The sequence below is a fragment of the Zootoca vivipara genome, chromosome 6 (assembly GCF_963506605.1).
Source record: "Zootoca vivipara chromosome 6, rZooViv1.1, whole genome shotgun sequence".
Lineage (NCBI taxonomy): Eukaryota > Metazoa > Chordata > Lepidosauria > Squamata > Lacertidae > Zootoca > Zootoca vivipara.
In genome coordinates this window covers 18,186,683-18,207,033 of record NC_083281.1, presented here as the reverse complement: position 1 = coordinate 18,207,033, position 20,351 = coordinate 18,186,683, and the positions used below count along the sequence as shown (strand labels likewise).

Genomic DNA, 20,351 nt, shown 5'->3' with positions numbered 1-20,351 from the left:
CGAAAATAAGACATAGTGATAGGCGCAGTTCTGGAGGGCGCCAAGGAAGAGGCGAGGCTGGACGTGTAATAAAGATAAGACATCCCCTGAAAATAAATTTGAGGAAAAATAAATTTAAGACAGTTTCTTATTTTCGGGAAAACATGGTAGGTTTCCGGACGGGAGCTGATAATGGAGAGGTTTTGCCAAACGTGCCTTCCTCTTAGCGCGTTTCACCCTTTCGCCCTGAGTTCGAGCATCTTCTTCAAAACCTGTGACACCTTTGGTAAAGGCTGTTCTCCAATTGGAGCTCTCTCAGGCCAGTGTTTCCCACGTGTTGCATGTAAAAGAACACTGTGAAAATGCTTCTAAAAAAAGAAAAGTTTCGAAAAATACATCAAATTTGGCATAGCTCACTTTCGCCATCTGGTGGCACGTTTGCATATTGCACTTTGCAACACATTAAAAACGTTTTGTTTGCAACTGTATAGCTGAGACCCTGGTCTCCAGCCACGTTGAAGCCTTTGCCCATCTTTTAAACACATTCTCCTTTCTGTTTGTCCTCAGGCAAGGAACAAGGAGACAGGGAAACTGGCTGCTATCAAAATTGTAAAGATGGAAGCAGGTGAGCGAGGAAAACGACCAGCTACTTTTCGGTGCACCACCATATCGTAAACCGAATGAGCCCTGAAATCTATTCTCACTTTTCTCACTGAGGAGTGCCAGAACTAAGAGGAAGAGCCGTTGTATGCATTTAAAGCAGTATTCAAGTTTTCCAGACCCAGGAGATGCATTTTTAACCCAAACATGCCTTTGGGTTAAATTTCTTAATTTCTTGCCTTTTTTAAAACACACACACACACACACACACACACACACACACACACACATTTTTATTAAATGTTTTCAGATTTTACATTTCCACGTTAACATCTTTAATTACACCCATACATTCAACGACTTCCCTCCTTCCCCTTCCAAGGTTCTTTTAATTTACCCATAATTCCTCCATATTCTTATATATCCCTCTGAATCAATTCCCCTCCCCCCATTTTACATTCCTTTTAAATAGGTTACACTGTTGAATTTACTTTAACACAGTCAGCATTTTCAGCTGTGTACAATTCTTTTGCCATATACTTTGCATGGCGGTTGTGCTCCGGCTGCGACTGACCGTGGATCAGGCCCACTTGCGGGGAACGACCCGTCACAATAATTACTATTTATTTACATGGCAACCCCGCAGCTGAAGACCGGCTATTTAAAGCACGTTCAGCGCATCGTTTGAAGCACATTCTTCCCCTACAAATAATCCTGGGAACCGTAGTTCTTCCCTCCCCAACAGAGCTACAATTCCCAGCACCCTAAAAAAATACTGTTCCCAGGATGCTTTGGGAGAAGTCAGGTATAATAATAATAATAATAATAATAATAATAATAATAATAATAAATCGTCCATCTGACTGGGTTGCCCAACCATTCTGGGCGGCTCCCAACAAAATATTCAAAAATCAATAAAACAGCCAACATCAAGTTTTTTAAAAGGCGCTTTAAATGTATATTGTGGTTCGAGACACCTTTTGATGGGTGGAAAGTCAGTCTGTAAAATAAAGCTGGCTTGGAAAAAACCCACAGCCTGACCAGAAGCATGAGTGCTCTTTCATTCGCTGTGTATTTATGCTCAGAAACCAAATATTTTTAATTATCGAGGGGAGGGGGAAACACCAAATTTGATGAACTCAGGTTCGTATGAAGCTTTTTGGCCCAGCTCCATCAGGTAGGCCCAAGAATGCCCAGGTGAGCCTTCCTGAGGAGATTGTGTTGAGAAGCCTGGCCGGCTCCCTCAGGGGAGATTCGAATCTCCTTTCTGGAATGTTCTGCTTCCTTCTTTTTTTATAAAAATGGTTAAATAAGTCTCTAGTCCTGTTACTTGTGGAGAAGCAAGCAGGCTGTATTCTGCAAAATGGCTCCCCCCAGGCCTTCCTTGTGCTAAACACGTTGCATGATGTTGCCTCTTTAATTTCTAATTCTTAATATTATTATGTCATAATAATTGTGAGGAGAAGCTAAACCCTTTTGTCCCTCACTGTAATCCTAACCCTCCTTGAGAGAAAATTCTTGTTAATTTCCCCACGTCAAGACGAACCATGTTCCTTTTATGTAGCCTATGGGATATGCATTTCCTTAGGGAAGCTTTTAATGTTTAACAGACCATTGTATTTTAATATTTTGTTGGAAGCCGCCCAGAGTGGCTGGGGAAACCCAGCCAGATGGGTGGGGTATAAATAATAAATTATTGTTATTGTTGTTGTTGTTATTATTATTATTATTATTATTATTATTATTATTATTGTTTTCTTTTGAATAGCCTTTGTATCAGTTCTTGTTGGGGAACGCTTAACTTCCTTTCTGGTTCTGTAACACCCGTAAAAGATGGAAATGGTTCTAAAAAAATAAAAAATCCCCACCATGTATGCTATCAGAAACTCACTGGATTAAAGGCCGGATATATTTTGGAATAAGAAGTTGCAAGGTCATGTCCGCCTTTATGTATTCTTTCTTTTTCTTTTCTTTTCCTGTGATGAAAATTTCTATTTCTGTTTTTGTTTTTGTGTCCTCTGTGCATGCACGCTTTGCAACAATTTCCTCCTTTTTATTCTTTTTTTTAATTAATAAAAACAAGAACATCCTTCTTTTGGAGAGAACACTCCAGAAGTGTGAGGCAAATTGGATCACTTCTGTAAATAAGTGCTTTCCCGGCACTTTCTCAACTCCTTCAATGCTGAGGTTTGATTTTCTTGGAATTTTTGAAGCCACGTGGCAGCAGAAGAGAGGAGGGGGCATATTTAAGGCGAGAGGCTGCCAGTTGCCGACTTTTTTGTTTCCATTGGCAGTTCACACCCACATTTCTTTGGGAAACGCTGCAAAAGAACGAATTTATTTTGTCGCAGCTGCCGTGCCAGTGGCGGATTTATGTATAAGCTAAACAAGCTATAGCTTAGGGCCCCACTCTCTTAGGGGCCCCAAAAAATTTTAAAGGAAAAAAACCACCCTGGATGTACATTTCCGAAATATAAGATAAAAAACCAAATAAAATAAAACCTACATACAGCAACAGTGTTTGGTGTTGTGTAGGCTCCTATGATGTAAGTCATAGGCCCTGCCTGCTAGCCTGATCCCTAAAATATTACTGGTTTGCTCCTTTCTATATATAGGGTGCCTACATTCTGCATGAACTGGTTGTATGGCAACATGCGCAAATGGCTTTAGATACCTATCGGGTCTATAAATTACCATATAGCATATATTCAACACAAGAAAACAGCGACAATTTGTTGTTGACGAAGGACAGCTGGACATATAAAGGGCCCCATTACCTTCAGTAGCTTAGGGCCTCATCAAACTTAAATCCAGCCCTGGCTATGACGTTAATTGTGTGGCTGAAATCAACATGCAGGGCTCGACGAAATGGAAAAAACAAAACAAAACCCAACAGCCATAAGAGGAGCGCAATGCGAGGGTGAAGAATGTAACCTTTCCTCTCTCGGTTTGCAGACTCAACGAAAATCCCACCCAAGCTGTGACAATCGCCCACAGCAGTTGTGTTCTTTGGGGGCGGAGGTGGGGAGCTGTGGCTTCTATTTACCATAAAACAACAACAGCCCTGCCTGTCACATGCATTCATTCAATTAAGCTGCATGTGCACCATCCGTTTCATAGAATAGAACTGTAAAGTTGGAAGGGCACCCCAAGGCTCATCTAGTCCAACCCCAAACTTGGCCCTCCAGATGTTTTGGGACTACAACTCTCATCGTCCCTAGCTAGCAGGACCAGTGGTCAGGGATGATGGGAATTGTAGTCCCAAAACAGCTGGAGGGCCGAGTTTGGCCGTCACTGACGCCAATACACCAAAGGGCCAGTTGGAAAGGTTTACGCCATTATAGCTCTCATATAACAAGAGGTCATTTTTAGTTAATAGTTGGTATATCGTATGATGCTCCTGTTGTAAGGAGATAATTGATGATATGCAAAAAGTCAGGGTGTCTCTGGGAAATAAGGTCAGGGGAGTTTTGTTGAGGTTAAATAGCTACTGTTGGTGTATTTTCGATGTATCTCACAGGGCAATTCGTTTTGACAAGCTGAAAAACAATGATAAAGACTGTTTTTTAAATATTAATTTTCAATTACAATCCAACGATAGCCTCGTTATAACAATACCAAATTATAATACCCGTCGTTCAAATACCGAATTATATAATTTAGGTGGCCCCTCCTCCACATGTTAGAACTGGTGGTTTGATGATTTTATTTATTTCTGCGTTCCAAAATCTTATTAACTTCAATTACATTCCGGTCACAATAATAATCCCTTATACAACAACAGCAATATGAGTAAGTTCTATTCGTGTCGACACATCAAATGATTTATAGATCTACGAGTGAGGCACTCTAAACTATATCCTTGTTCTTCCTGTGTGTGGCAATCATTCTCTCCGTGGTGTTGCTTCCTGTCCTTGATAAAATGTTATGTGTATCTTTTCCTGGTTGTTGCTGTTCTCCACCATGCTTCTTTCAATAAAGACTATTGAAAGAGAAAATAAATAAAAAGGCAAAAAATTACCCCCTCCATTTTTTATTTTTGCAACTGTAGGTTATCTTTCACAGAGCCTAGTTTGGCCCTAAAAGCACCTCTTGAATTTACTGGACATTTTAAATGCCCTTCTTTCCAGATGATGACTGTGCCACTATCCAGCAAGAGATTCTGATGGTGAAGACCTGCAGCCATCACAACATTGTAGCCTATTATGGGAGTTACATACGGTGAGAAAGCCCCCTGCCCTTATAGTTGGGAAAGATCCGCCATGAGCCCCAGCCAGGCCCAGCCCACGTCATTTCGTTGCTCTAAGCCAGGCTTCCTCAACCTCGGCCCTCCAGATCTTTTGAGACTACAATTCCCACCACCCTGACCACCGGTCCTGCTAGCTAGGGATCATGGGAGTTGTAGGCCCAAAACATCTATGGCTACTGGTCCTGATAGCGCCGCCACCCCATAGTTGCCTTTGACTGGGCTTAGCAGTCCAGGGGTCCTTTACCTGCACTGTCACCGGGATCAGAGGTGGCCCACCTCCGAAAACCTTTCACCAGCAGTCACAAGTGGGGAGTGTGCTGTTGCCCTCAGCTCCACCTTGTGGACAAGGGACACGGGAGGCGCTGTGGTCTAAACCACTGAGCTTAGGGCTTGCCGTTCTGAAGGTCAGCGGTTTGAATCCCCGCGACGGGGCGAGCTCCTGTTGCTCTGTCCCAGCTCCTGCCCACCTAGCAGTTCAAAAGCATGCCAGTGCAAGTAGATAAATAAGTACCACTGCGGCGGGAAAGTAAACAGTGTTTCTGTGCGCTCTGGTTTCTGTCATGGTGTTCCGTTGCACCAGAAGTGGTTTAGTCCTGCTGGCCACATGACCCGGAAAGCTGGCTGCAGACAAACGCCTGCTCCCGCGGCCTGAAAAGCGAGATGAGCGCCGCAACTCCATAGTCGCTTTTGACTGGACACAACCGTCCAGGGGTCATTTACCCTTTTACCTTGTGGACATCCCATACAGTCATCTGGTTGGCCACTGGGAGAACAGGATGTTGGGGTAGATAGTTCTTTAGCCTGATCCAGCAGAGTTCTTCTTATGCGCTTACGGTGGTACCAGGTTCGTGTGTGTGTGCGCGTGCGCACGCTGTGGGGAAGACAGCTTCAAGATTGCTGAGGTGCAGTTGAGATGGCCCTGATCCCCATCCCAGTCCTCCCCTGTGTACCTCATTTCACGAACATTTTCACCTCTGCTTTCTCACTAGGTTCAACAAGTTGTGGATCTGCATGGAGTTCTGTGGAGGAGGTTCTCTTCAGGATGTCTACCAAGGTAACACCGATTCCTTGCTCCACCAGTGGCCAGAGGGAATTGGGCCTTTAGACCCTACTTGCCCCCATGGGATGCGGGGGGCGCTGTGGGTTAAACCACAGAGTCTAGGATTTGCCGATCAGAAGCTTGGCGATTCGAATCCCCGTGACGGGGTGAGCTCCCATTGCTCAGTCCCAGCTCCTGCCAACATAGCAGTTCGAAAGCACATCAAAGTGCAAGTAGATAAATAGGTACCGGTCCGACGGGAAGGTAAACGGCGTTTCCGTGCGCTGCTCTGATTCATCAGTCTTGCTGGCCATATGACCCGGAAGCTGTACGCCGGCTCCCTTGGCCAGTAAAGTGAGATGAGCGCCGCAACCCCAGAGTCGTCCACGACTGGATCTAATGGTCAGGGGTCCCTTTTCCTTTACCTTACTTGCCCCCATATTAGCAACATACTAACAAAAAATATTGTTATGGACATGGGAGCAGATATTTTATAGAACCATAGAATCTTAGAGTTGAAAGGGGACCCATGGGTCCTCTAGTCCAACCCCCTGCAACGCAGGAATCTCAGCTAAGGCATAAATGACAGATGGCCGTCCAACCTCTGCTTAAAAACCTCCAAGGAAGGAAAGTTCATCATCTCTCATGGGAGTCTGTTCCACTGCTGAACGGCTCTTACTGTCAGAAAGTTTTCCCAAATGTTTAGTCGGAATTTCCTTTGTTGCAACTTGAAGCCGTTGCCCCAACTCCTACCCTCAAGAGCAGGGGAAAACAAGCATTTCTTCTAGGCCACAGATGGGGGACCTGTGGCTCTTCGTACATTGTTGGACTCCAACTCCCATCAGCTTCAAACAGCCAGGCCAATGGGCAGGGATGATGGAAGTTGTAGTTCAACAGCACCAGAAGGGCCACAGGTTCCCCCTTCCTTGCTATAGGTTGTTCTACAACTAGTTTAAGTTGGGTCCTCTCAATGGCTGCACTTTTATATGGCTATTCTATTTTATACTTTCGGGGGGGGGGGGGGAATAGGCGAATAGAAACACAGCCACCCTTCAAAATTTGCGCTTTTCCTAAATTTGCAGGGCAGCTCTCCAACCGTAGACGTGTACAAGAACACATAGGGTAAAATGTGCACAAAATGCATTTGCTGCTGGAAGTAACATATACAAATGCAATACATTAAGGGAAACCACTTTGCAAAGAAGCATGTGCATACTAGGAGAAATTTGCACTAAAATGCTGGTGAATTTTCACAAAGACTTGTAAAGAAAATTGCAAACTGATGTGGAAATGTGAAGAACTGAATTTAAGGTTGGGGGAAAAAAAGAGAAACGGAAAGAAATTGAAACTGACAGAGTCCCTCATCCCTAGTGTCATGGACTGGCTGGAGGCAGAGGAGTGGTACCAGCTGGGAAGCCCCCAAGGGAAGAAGGCTCAGGGCCAGGGAGTTGGTGTTGGGGCAGCGTTGAGGGAGAAGACGGAGAAGACTGGGCAGAGGAGGTGCTGGAATCGTAAGACGTATGAGCCGGGAGAGTCTGTGGCAGAGAGCAGTCCAGAATCAGAGGCAGGAAAGGAGGCTAGAGAGGAGGGGGCCAAGAAGCAGAGATGAGGCAGGCTGGTGAGGAAGTCAGGGAATCTCCCCCTCCTTCTGGAACCAGCTCCCTGGTCTCTCAGGACCAGAAGAGGCGTGAAGAGGGTGGAGCAAAGGCTGGCAAGACAAAGGAGCCTCAAATTGCTTGGGAAGGAACAAGGGGAGGAGGAGATTTAGTGTCCATTTAGGGTTTCTTAATTTCCAATTTTCTTAAATTCGGTTCTCTAGATTCCCGTCGCAACTGGCGAATTATTATTTTAATCCTCATGAAAATTCATCAGCATTTGGGTGCAAACAGCCCCTTTGTATGCAGTTTTGACTTTACACGTTTTTGCAAGCACTTTCCCCTCATATAATGCATTTTTGTGTGTGTTATCTTCATGGATGTGTTGATTTTTATGTACACCTTCCTCCAATATTTGCAATTTGGCCGGCTGGAGAACTACATTGCAAAATTCAGGTAAGTGTAAATTTCAGAGTATGGTTGCATTTCGGTTCATATCTTGATTCCGGAAGTATGAATAAGGAACAGATCCTCCCTTAAAATGAAAAAAATTAAACACTTGCTCTTGGCAGCCATTGCAGGTTAGTGCGGAAGATTGAATTCGCACAAGGCAGCTTCCCATTTTCTGAGCGGATCACCAAACATTTGCATTCGAAAGCAGCTGCAGGAGGTAGCTGAGGGGGCGGCAGAGAGGTCCAGTCACAGATCTCCCACATCTTGTCTCTTTTGACCCTGTGGAACTCTTGACAATACTGCCAGGACAAAAACAGTGACCCTGTACTGCCCCTGCCACCCGCTGCCCTCCCATTTCTGTATTCTTGCATGAATGCACTCCTTGGGAGGGGAGATGGGGCAGGCAGGGAGTAAGACTTGATGATAGCAGGCAGCCTCAGTCCTGAACTGCAGAAGTGAAACTGAGTGTGGTCAATTCACTCTCTTTACCGTTTGAAACGGCACCTGTCTCAAAGGAAGAATGGGCACCCTTCCACCCCCACCCCCACCCCGATTCTGCTTATATTGCTTTGCATCCTTGAGTCTGCTTCCGTTATTCACGAGGAGGGGCAAGACACTATGGCTGTGCGCAAACCACACACTTAAAGCACCTAAACACACAATAACATTGGGAATTGTTAAGGGCGCTGGGAATTGGAGTTCTGGGAGTGGGTAAAACACAGGATTCCTTTTGCTTTTGGGGGTGGGTGGGAAAGCACTTTAAATGTTTGGTTTTATGAAGATTACCCGTTCTGGGACCCCACAGCTAATTCTCCCCTGGCCTCCTTGCTTGCCCAAGTAAGTCTAATTTAGCCAGCTAGCCCTGGTGACTATCTAATTTTTATTGGATGGATTTCCCCCAAATTGATTTTTGATTTTTGAATTTTATTGTTATTCATGCTTTTATACTGTATTTTATGCTGCTTTTATGTTGTATTACAATTAAGTTTTTAAAATTTGTTGTTAGCCCCCCTGAGCCTGGGTTTTTGAACCGAGAAGGGCGGGGTATAAATAAAAAATTATGATGATGATGTACACAACCCGATACTCCCTGCTCACCTGCTCTCCCCAGCTCTCTCTCAAATACAGCTTCTGATACGTTACCCAGGCATTGCCCTAAGGAGTAGAAACTTAAATGTCTGTTTTAAAAGGAAGGCTGAGGCTGAAAGTCCTCAGAACCCACTAAGGAAGATAATAACACAATAAAATTCGAAACAGTAACAGTTAATTGCACATTTATTTGGAATCCAATTAGAAGCATTCAGTTTAATTAATCCAACAAAATTAAAGAACTTTGTGCAGCGATACCAGATAGTCCTTTACATCTCTATTGCCCTCCTGCCGCCCTCTTGCCTCTTAGCGCCCCCTAGGGGGGGCAACACCACCCACTTTGGGAACCCCTGGTTTAACTCTTAGGCGTTTTCTTATTTTCTGCCTAATATGTGTTGTGGTGGGTGGGTTTGGTCCTTGGCAATTTGAGATGCCTCCCCCCCCTGCATTTTAGCCCAGTAGGCACAGCACAATCATTACAGCACATTAGACGATCAACAGCTGTCACCTCTTGACTTCCTCTCCCCCTTGCAAGTGTCCTCCTGGGTTGCTGGCGGAGAGATCAAAAGATTATATTGACTGAGGCTCCTCGATGCGGGGCTCTCGGCTCCGCCCATGAGCAGATAAGCCAGCTCTGTGCATCTTCTGCAAAGGGGGGGCAGCAGCCCTGACCCCAAGGCATTCAGATTTCAGCACCCTGGGCAGTTGCTTTGTGCAACTCTGTGACTGGGCCAGGCTTTGCAGCAAAAGTGGTGCGGGGATCTGAAGAAAGAAAGAGATGGGTTTCTGCACGCTAGTGGCACCTGAAACAAACAAACAAACAGACAGACAGACAAACAAACGGTTTGGCGACAAAAGAGGCAAAGTGAATTTTACAGAGGGGGTGTTTCCCCCCCGCATGTTAAATGTCTGATAGCTAAATAATGGTATAAGGTAAAGGTAAAGGGACCCCTGACCATCAGGTCCAGCCGTGACCAACTCTGGGGTTGCGCACTCAGCTCACATTATTGGCCGAGGGAGCCGGCGTACAGCTTCCAGGTCATGTAGCCAGCATGACAAAGCCACTTCTGGCAAACCAGAGCAGCACATGGAAATGCCGTTTACCTTCCCGCTGTAGCGGTTCCTATTTATCTACTTGCATTTTGACGTGCTTTCGAACTGCTAGGTTGGCAGGAGCTAGGACCAAGCAACGGGAGCTCACCCCGTCACAGGGATTCGAACCGCTGACCTTCTGATCAGCAAGCCCTAGGCTCAGTGGTTTAACCCACAGCGCCACCTGGGTCCCTAAATAATGGTATAGAAAGCATTAATGTTCCCAGCATAAATTCATTTGGTAGAGCCGCAGCTCATGGTAGATTATCTGCTCTGCATAATAATAATAATAATAATAATAATAATAATAATAATAATAAATTTATAACCCGTCCACCTGGCTGGTTTCCCCAGCCACTCTGGGTGGTTCCCAACTGAATATTAAAAACACAGTACAGCATTAAACATTAAAAACTTCCTTAAACAGGGCTGCCTTCAGATATCTTCTAAAAGTAAGATACAGTAGTTGTTTATTTCCTTGACATCTGGTGGGAGGGCGTTCCACAGGGCAGGCGCCACTACATGCAGAACGCCCCAGGTTTAATCCTTGGTAACATCTCCAGAGGTAAGGCTGGAAGGGCTCCCTGTGTAAGATCACGGAGAGCCACTGCTGGTCAAATGTAGACACAATTATAATTGTACATATATTTATTTATACCCCACCTTTTCCCCCATGACAGGACTCAAGGTGGCTTACAGATAAAAAGACTACTAAGCTAGTTGCAACATTCCTGTATTTTCTCATATTAGTTTGAGTCTGACTTTCAGCCCAGCATGCCTAGTGTTGCAGCGTCATCTTAATTTCCAGTTCGTGATTCAATTGTAATTTGTGTGTGTGAAGAAATGGCTTTCCTCGGTCCTGTATACCTGAAGGAGCGTCTCCACCCCCACCATTCAGCCCGGACACTGAGATCCAGCACCGAGGGTCTTCTGGCGGTTCCCTCGTTGCGAGAAGCCAAGTTGCAGGGAACCAGACAGAGGGCCTTCTCGGTAGTGGCACCCGCCCTATGGAACGCCCTCCCACCAGATGTCAAGGAAATAAGTAACTATTTTAGAAGACAACTGAAGGCGGCCCTGTTTAGGAAAGTTTTTAATGTTTGATGCTGTGTACTGTTTTTAATTTTCGGTAGGAAGTTGCCCAGAGTGGCTGGGGAAACCCAGCCAGATGGGTGGGGTATAAATAAATTATTATTATTATTATTATTATTATTATTATTATTATTATTATTATTTTATATTATTTCCTTCGAGTAACCACAGGGGTCTAGCAATGAGGGGTGCCCGCCCCATTCCCTGCAACGCCGCCTGCGTGAGGCTCATGACAGAAACGACCCCAGCTGGAGTGAGAATCATTTGCTCTTACTTGCCTTTGCGCATTGCTCTGATCTTCTCCCGCCCTCAACTTTGAAGGCAGGGGAAATGCCTGAGGACCCTCTGGATGCCAGGGATGGGCAAAGCATCTCGATGACTGCAGAGCCTCCTCGGGTCTTTCAGAATGCTACCAGCTCTATGGTTTCGGTCCTCCACTTCGGGATTAAAGATGGCGCTCACCACCTCCCCTTCCCTTTGCAGTCACCGGGCCCCTGACAGAGCCGCAGATTGCCTACGTGTGCCGAGAAACACTGCAAGTGAGTATGAACGTATGGATGAGTCTTACACTCAATGACTCCTGAGTGGTTTAACAGTCAGTCCCTCTCCCAAGGGAACGCTTGGGAGCTACTCCTCCATAGGGAGAATAAGAGTCTCCTAACCATTCCTAGCTGTTTCACCAGTGTTTAAGAGTGCTATGGTGCTGCTTTGAATGTATGGTGCAGATAGGGCCTTTCTCAAAAATCCAGGAGTGTCGACTGATCTGAAAAGGTTGGCAAACCATGGTGTACTGTGTGCTTCAGAAACTATGGACAGCTTGTGGGGGGGGGTGAGAGTCTCCTGGTTCATGGGTAAAAGTTTTATTGCCCCTGCCAATAAGGGTGGCTGGTACCATAATGTGGGTCTTTAATTTCACCCTCTAGGGTCTGTCTTATCTTCACAACCAGGGGAAGATCCATAGAGACATCAAGGTAATAGCAAATTAAAACTTGGGGCAGGGCCGAGTCAAAGTAAAATACAGTACTTATTTGTGCAATGCTCATAGGCTAAGATTCTTAGCTTCTGCAGTTTTTTTTCTCTCTCACTCCTTGCCGGGAAATATGTGAGACAGCGAAGGCTGCTTCAAACAAAGAAAGGGTGCCATTTCCCTCCTGAAAGTGAAACGGACTGTAAGCAAGATCTGTGAGTGGCCCTGGGATGCCCACACTTGTTCATGCTTTAAATCATCACAGCTGTGTTTACTGAACCGCCACCTTCCTATTTGCATTCTCAAAGCATGTAATGTTAACTGCGAAAAGAACCCCACTGCGACGGAACATGGATTAAGTCAGTGACTGGTAGTCATGGCAGGTCTCTGGCAGTGATGTCAGAGAGGCTCTCGGGAGAGGCAGAAAGTCCCCTGGCTGTCATTGGCTGGGCTGCTGTGATGCTGCAGAGGGGGCGGGGCGGTCGGAAGGTCCTAAGGCAGGCAAGGCCAAACTTGACCCTTCAGATGTTTTGGGGACTACAACAACTCCCACCATCCCTAGCTAACAGCACTAGTGGTCAGGGATGATGGGAATTGTCGTCCCAAAACATCAGGAGGGCCAAGTTTGTCCTAAGGAAACAAGGGGGCAGGATCTAGGGAAAGAAGGGAGAAGCAGCCAGCAAGTGAAGGGGGTTTGACAAGGAGGAAGTAGCTCAGAGGAACAAGGAGAAACTCTGATATAGGAAGGAAAACCAGGACATAAAATGTGCATGCAAGTTCACCTGGTGGTTGTTAGGGAAATGAAAAACTTAACATGTGGAGAATGCCTACCCTTAAAGTGTGGGGAAGAGCACTGCGTGGAACTCCACTTCAACTGACTGCCTCTAAAGGCAGTGTGGTGCAGTGGTTAGTGTCAGGCTAGGACTTGGGAGAGACCTGGGCTCAAATCACCCCACTCGGCTATGAATCTCAGAGGGTGACCTTGGGCTGTGTCCCTCACTCTCAGCTTAGCCTACCTCACAGGGTTCTTGTGGGGGTGAAATGAGGAGGGGGAGAGAACCATTTACCCCCACCTTAAGCTCTTTGGATTAAAAAGGTGGGATATAAATAAATTATTCCCCCCCTGTCGCTTCACATTTCAGGGAGCCAATGTTCTCCTCAACGACCACGGGGAAGTCAAGCTGGGTATGTCTCACCATGTGTTTTAGAATTATCAGATCCGCCCCAGGGTCAGCCTGAAGCCTCTAGGTTTCCCAGGGTGTAGTGTGTTAAAGGGGATGGGAATTGTAGGTCTGCAAGGGGTAAACTATAGTCCCCAAGATTCCTGGGGTGCTTTAAATGTACTATAATAATATGAAAATAAAGGGGTTGCATCTCCAATACTGGTCCAACTCAGAGTAGACCCATGAAATTAATTGGCACAATTCACTTAGGTCCAGACATTGCAGTGGGTTTACTCTGAGTAAATTTTAGTGGGACAGACTCCTAACGTATTAAAATCAGTTGAAGCTATTTACGACCAGAAGGAGATGGGGAGGTGGGGCTTGTGGGTTTTTATTAAAACCCACGTACCTTTCCCCAGAATTTGAGCACTGCCCACATTAGTTGGCACATGTTGTTCCACATTCTTCCATTTCTGTTTCTTCCATCCTGCATTCCAGCGGATTTCGGAATCTCAGCTCAGCTCAGCGCCACTTTTGCCCGGAGAATGTCTTTCATAGGGACCCCTTACTGGTAAAAAGGACCAGCTGTTTGGTGGTAGTGGTGGGTGTCGGGTGTGTGTGTGTGTTGCCAACTGGCTTTTCGAAATGGGTGGTGTCTGTAGATTTAAAGGCAATGGGATTCAGGGAGAGGGGAGTATTACTCAACCAGCCTACCAGCACTTCCCTCTGTTGACACATCAGTATTTCTAAACCTGGGCTACAGCCTCCATCAATCCCAGATATCCTGGTCAATCAAAGAATCGTAGAGTTGGAAGGCACCCCCTGCAATGCCAGAATCTCAACTCATGCATCCATGACAGATGGCCATCCAACCTCTGCTTAAAAACCTCCAAGGAAGGAGAGTCTGCAACCTCCCGAGGGAGTCCGTTTCCCTGTCGAACGGCTCTTGCTGTCAGATAGTTCTTTCTGATGTTTAGTCTAGAGTTACCAGACGTCCCCGGTTTCTGGGGACAGCCCCCAGATTTGCAAATCTGTCCCCGGGAAACATGGCAGCGGCAGCCTCAGCAGCCTCCGGAGCCAGCCTGGTAGCGCAGTTGGCTCTGGCTGGCTTCAGGAGCTGCTCTCTGCCGTGGCTGGCGCCCACCATTTTTCCTCGCCAGAAGTCCCCATATGATGTGTCTTGTGCGCATATGATGCAATCTCCTGCCCCCTTCCCCCTTTGTTTGGACTGATCGAGGGAGCCTCGGGAATTGCGGCCGGCCAGCTGTTGCCCAATTTTTTAAAAACTCTGTGCACTTATGCTTCACAGGGTGCAAAAGAAGGGCTTTGCACCTTTATGCAATATGCATGTGTGCTTGGGCCCAGGGTCTTTTGCCTCACCAACCCCACTACTGACTCCCTGTTGCTACTCAGCTTTTTTTTTTAAAAAAAAAGTGTCCCCGGATTCATTGAAAAAAAAAATCTGGTAACCATAGTTTAGTCAGAATCTCCTTCCTGGTAATTTGAATCCATAGGTTTAAGTCCTACCCTCCAGAGCAGGAGAAAACAAGCTTTCTCCCTCTTCCATCTGACAGCCCTTTAGATAACTGAAGATGGCTGACCTATCACCTCTCAGTCTCCTCTTTTCCAGGCTAAACATACCCAGCTCCTTCAACCGTTCCTCATCAGGCTTGGTTTCCAGACCCTTGATCATCTTGGTCGCCCTCCTCTGCACACCTTCCAGCTTGTTGATTTCCTTCTTAAAGGGACGGTGGGAGTTGTAGTCCAAAAAGCAGCTAGAGGGCACCAAGTCAGGGAGGGCTGTGGGTGGCATGCAGCCTTTAATTGAAGTTGTGATGAGTCCCGCCTTGCACATGGGTCTCTGTTCCAGGATGGCCCCAGAGGTGGCAGCAGTGGAACTCAAGGGCGGGTACAATGAACTGTGTGACGTTTGGTCAGTGGGGATCACCGCTATTGAGCTGGCGGAGCTTCAGCCCCCCCTTTTCGACGTGCACCCATTGCGGTGAGTTGCACACCCCCTTCCTTCTCTCTCTGGGCTGTGGGAGGTGGCAGAAGGCAACTGCTTTGGTGCCAATGATTTAATTGAGGGTCGTGTGAACATGAAGTGAGATCTCCAAAACCGGGGCGGGGGGCACAGAGATGCTGCTGAATAAGAATTGGTGGCTGACAATATTGGACAGGCAGGGCTTCAATCTAGGTCCTTGCCTCTCCCTGTGACTAGCAGAATAAATTATGCAAAATAAAGGGCGGTTGTGCAGCATTCATGCCAGCTTTTGTGGGTGCAGAATTCAAAAAAGGAAGCACGCAAGGGGGAGAGAAGCCTGCTCATGAGCAGAGAAGGGTGTGCTTACCTCCTTGTCCCACCCCGCAGGGTCCTGGTGCTGATGACGAAGAGTGGCTACCAGCCCCCAAAGCTCAAGGAGAAAGCCCGGTGGTAAGTCCAATTACGTGTTCAACAATCGCAGGATTGCGGCGAGGGCGAACGACCTGAGGAGTGCAGCACGTTTTGTGCTATGATTAAGATAATTTATTCAGTTTATCAGCTGCTTGTCACCCAAAGTTCTCCAAGTGACTTATAGCACAATGAAAGCATAAATATAAATATTCCACGCCACCCCAATCTCCACAGTTGTGTGAGATTTCAGGTGCTCACATGGGGCCTGCGTTTCCTCCGGAAAGGAGGCACAGTAGAGACTGTGGTGTCCTTATGATATATGGTTTTATTTACACGTATATACAACCTTGGTCTACAGCAGGCATCCCCAAACTTTGGCCCTCCAGATGTTTTGGACTACAATTCCCATCATCCCTGACCACTGGTCCTGTTAGCTAGGGATCATGGGAGTTGTAGGCCAAAACATCTGGAGGGCCGCGGTTTGGGGATGCCTGGTCTAGAGGGAGGGGCTGCAGAGCATTCGCATCCCAAGAGGGTCCGGTCCGGAATCTCCCATCACTCAGTTTCCAAGAGACCTCAAACATCACGTCGGACCCTCTCTGCAGCATAAAACTGACTGCCCTTCTTGTGCTTTGCGCCCCTCACTTTCCAGCTTGCAAAAGGGACACCTTTTCCTGTTTGCTCACCTCACCACATACTGCAATTCTGGAAGGTTCCCCCTACCACTTCTGATACAGTGGTGCCTCGCTTAAAGAATGCCCTGCTTAACGAAATTTCCGCTTAATGAAAGGATTTTTCGAGCGGAGCTTGCCTCGCTAGCCGAATGCGTTTTACGAAAAATTCATTTCGCGAATCACGGTTTCCCATAGGAACGCATTGAAATTCAATCAATGCATTCCTATGGGATTCGCTGGACGAATTTTCCGTTATAAGAAAAGACCCGTGGAACGAATTAATTTCGTCTAGCGAGGCACCACTGTATTCACTTTCGCTGATTGCCCAGAGCGCAGGGCGGGGTCTCCCCGCTCTGTCAAAGGCTTTCACTGATGGGTTAATGACGGGGCATCACCTTCTTTTGTCCTCCTAATGAGCCACTGTTCGTTAGCATTCTAACTTTTCCTTGACTCCCAAGAATTATGGGTGGCTTGCACCCACAAACTCTGGCACCCGGAGGCCTTTAGCAATATATTATACCATAACAATCACAGGAAACTTTGGCAGCAGACTAGTGAAAAACAACAACATCTTCTTAGTCTGTCAGAAGTCTGGGAAAAACAGACTACCTGGCACTGAAAAGAAAGCAGGGAAGGTTCTAGGGGCAGACCGTCAGCAGAGACAGACCTTCTCCTCAGAGAGCTACAATTCCTAGTGTTCCCTGAAGAAAGGGATTGATTATCAAACCGTTCTGGGAACTGTAGCTCTCTTGAGGGGAATAGGGAATCCATAACAACTCTCAGCGCTCTTAACAAACTACACTTCCCAGGATTCTTTGCAGGAAGTGGTATGACATTGCTTTAAATGCATAGTGCAAATGGGGGACCTAAGTCGGCGCTTACAGCCATAAACTTCCCTTATCCATGGGTGCTCCTGTCCCCACAGGAGTCAGGCCTTTCACCACTTTGTCAAGGTGACGCTAACCAAGAATCCGAAGAAGCGGCCCACTGCCTCTAAGATGCTGACCGTAAGTATCCCAATCCCCTCCCCTCCCTTCTCTGCTCATGAGTCCCAGGGAGGGGCGGGTTTTGTAATCAGTTTCCTGCTAAAACAACACATCCGAGGTGGCTTAAAAGCCTTCCAAATGCACACGCACGCGGGGGGAGGGAGGGTTCGCCGCCATATAACCACACCAGGTACAGTCTTCGTTTCAACTTTCTCTTGCGGAAGAGACAAGCTGTACTTTGCAAAACCTAAGCGGCTTGCCTCTTCGGCATAATGTTGGAAGCTGTAAATATGGCTATCTCCCTCTCCACCTGCCGTGGCCCTGTCCCTAGGATGGATTCCAGTTATCTCCAACTGACCCCTTCCTTTCACCAGCACCAGCTAGTTTCCCAGGAAAGTCTCAGCCGCAGCTTGACCCTTGAGCTCCTGGAGAAACTGCGGAACCCTGACAAACTTTCCAGCTGCAGAGGTGAGCTGGATGAAGAGGAACAAGAGGTGAGAGCGGATGGGATGAGGTTGGAGAAGGGCAAAGAAATGAACATTGTGGGGTTGCACTTACTCCTTTGATTTTTTTTGTGTGGTGCCAAAAGCCTCTTCTATTGCCCAGTCTGTGCCCATGACAAGACCCCTGTTTCCTCCACATGTAAATCGCACTTTCACTATATCCAGTCTGTATTATGGATGCTACGAACAGCTGAGGGTTTTAGTTCTGAAGCAAAACATCTGTATTTGCAACTGCGGAAAAGTGTCCTAAAAGCAAATGGGTTTTCTGAACAATTTGTTGCGGTGTTAAGACACTTAATGCAGGAAGATTGAACTTGGTGCAATAGTCTGCCGGCCAGCATTGAGATTGGGAACAACAACAACAATAATCCTATACTAGTGGATTTTAGCCCGTTTAAAAACGGGCGCTAGAGGAAGCGGCCTGCCGGGACTGGCTTGGCGGTGGCGGGTCTTCCCGCCACCACCAAGCCAGTTCGCAGCGGGGGCTTTTCGCCGTTTGCCTTCCCCTGAGGGGGAGGCAAACGGCGAAAAACCCCGCCGCGCCGCAATTCGGCTCCGGGACTGGCTTGGCGGTGGCGGGTCTTCCCGCCACCGCCAAGCCAGTCCGCAGCGGGGGCTTTTCGCCGTTTGCCTTCCCCTGGGGGAGGCAAACGGCGAAAAACCCCGCCGCGCCGCAATTCGGCTCCGGGACTGGCTTGGCGGTGGCGGGATGTTCCCGCCACCGCCAAGCCAGTCCGCAGCGGGGGCTTTTCGCCGTTTGCCTTCCCCTGGGGGAGGCAAACGGCGAAAAACCCCGCCGCGCCGCAATTCGGCTCCGGGACTGGCTTGGCGGTGGCGGGTCTTCCCGCCACCGCCAAGCCAGTCCGCAGCGGGGGCTTTTCGCCGTTTGCCTTCCCCTGGGGGAGGCAAACGGCGAAAAACCCCGCCGCGCCGCAATTCGGCTCCGGGACTGGCTTGGCGGTGGCGGGTCTTCCCGCCACCGCCAAGCCAGTCCGCAGCGGGGGCTTTTCGCCGTTTGCCTTCCCCTGGGGGAGGCAAACGGCGAAAAACCTTGCCGCGCCGCAATTCGGCTCCGGGACTGGCTTGGCGGTGGCGGGTCTTCCCGCCACCGCCAAGCCAGTCCGCAGCGGGGGCTTTTCGCCGTTTGCCTTCCCCTGGGGGAGGCAAACGGCGAAAAACCCCGCCGCGCCGCAATTCGGCTCCGGGACTGGCTTGGCGGTGGCGGGATGTTCCCGCCACCGCCAAGCCAGTCCGCAGCGGGGGCTTTTCGCCGTTTGCCTTCCCCTGGGGGAGGCAAACGGCGAAAAACCCCGCCGCGCCGCAATTCGGCTCCGGGACTGGCTTGGCGGTGGCGGGTCTTCCCGCCACCGCCAAGCCAGTCCGCAGCGGGGGCTTTTCGCCGTTTGCCTTCCCTCGAGGAGGAGGCAAACGGCGAAAAACCCCGCCGCGCCGCAATTCGGCTCCGGGACTGGCTTGGCGGCGGCGGGAAAAAGGGGAGGAATTCCTCCCCTTCTTCCCGCCGCTGCCAAGCCAAAGCGGGCCTCCCTCCGCGCCCGCTGCCGCTTCGGCTTCCTCGGGTTCCCCGAGGAAGCGCCGTCCCATGCCGGAGGTGTGCGGCAAGGCTGCCGGGGGGGGGAGCGCTTCTCTCCCCCGCCGCCTCACCGCGCACCTCCAGCATGAGACTGGGCTTCGGAGCGGCGGTTGGCGGAGCGGCAGTTGGCTGTTCCCTGTGTCCCGAGAGCACGGGTCCAATCCCTGTGTCCCTGGTTGTCCCTCCGTCCAATCCCTGTGTCTCTGGGGGACATGCGCAGTACCCCAGGGACACACGGGACATCTGGACGCAGGGACAACATGGACATTATTATATCCTATATAATAATTTCCAAGTTGTCCCTGCGTCCAAGCTGTCCCGTGTGTCCCTGGGTCACTGCGCATGTCCCCCAGGGACACAGGGATTGGACAGCAGAGACTGGACACACACGCGCGCGCGCTCTCCCCCCCACCTACCGTTTCCCTGCGGCCGCCAACCGCTGATCCCAGCCGGACTGAGCACTTCCCGTTTCCCGGCGGCGGCGGACCAAGGGGACCACGTTTCCCGTAGGCGACGGGGAAAGCCTGGCCGCCCTTGAGGAGCCCGGCGCCTCGCGGACAACCCTCCCTGTCTCCTTGCTGTCGGCGGCTGCGGGAGAGGTACGGAGGAGGAGAAAGCAGCGCTTTCTCCTCCTCCGTTCCTGTCCCCCTGCCGCCAACAGCAAGGACAGCAAGGACAGGTCCCAGGGTTCGGAGAAGCGCTTGCGCAAGCGCTTCTCCAAACCCTGGGATGTCTCCTTGCTGTCGGTGGCTGCGGGAGAGGTACGGAGGAGGAGAAAGCAGCGCTTTCTCCTCCTCCGTTCCTGTCCCCCTGCCGCCAACAGCAAGGACAGGTCCCAGGGTTCGGAGAAGCGCTTGCGCAAGCGCTTCTCCGAACCCTGGGATGTC

The 20,351-nt window shown here is 48.8% G+C and overlaps 1 protein-coding gene across 3 annotated transcripts in view; it reads left to right on the top strand.

The window, feature by feature from the left end:
- The window catches only part of MAP4K1 (mitogen-activated protein kinase kinase kinase kinase 1), a 62,584-nt gene that overhangs the window by 8,658 nt on the left and 33,575 nt on the right, over positions 1 to 20,351 (top strand). For all 3 annotated transcript variants that reach the window (XM_035118949.2, XM_060275554.1, XM_060275553.1), the window contains exons 2-12: positions 547 to 604; positions 4,710 to 4,800; positions 5,818 to 5,882; positions 11,669 to 11,724; positions 12,109 to 12,156; positions 13,295 to 13,337; positions 13,814 to 13,886; positions 15,186 to 15,317; positions 15,687 to 15,749; positions 17,310 to 17,391; positions 17,745 to 17,864. In XM_035118949.2, coding sequence (XP_034974840.2) covers positions 547 to 604; positions 4,710 to 4,800; positions 5,818 to 5,882; positions 11,669 to 11,724; positions 12,109 to 12,156; positions 13,295 to 13,337; positions 13,814 to 13,886; positions 15,186 to 15,317; positions 15,687 to 15,749; positions 17,310 to 17,391; positions 17,745 to 17,864 — 831 coding nt within the window. The remainder of the gene's footprint in view (positions 1 to 546; positions 605 to 4,709; positions 4,801 to 5,817; positions 5,883 to 11,668; positions 11,725 to 12,108; positions 12,157 to 13,294; positions 13,338 to 13,813; positions 13,887 to 15,185; positions 15,318 to 15,686; positions 15,750 to 17,309; positions 17,392 to 17,744; positions 17,865 to 20,351) is intronic.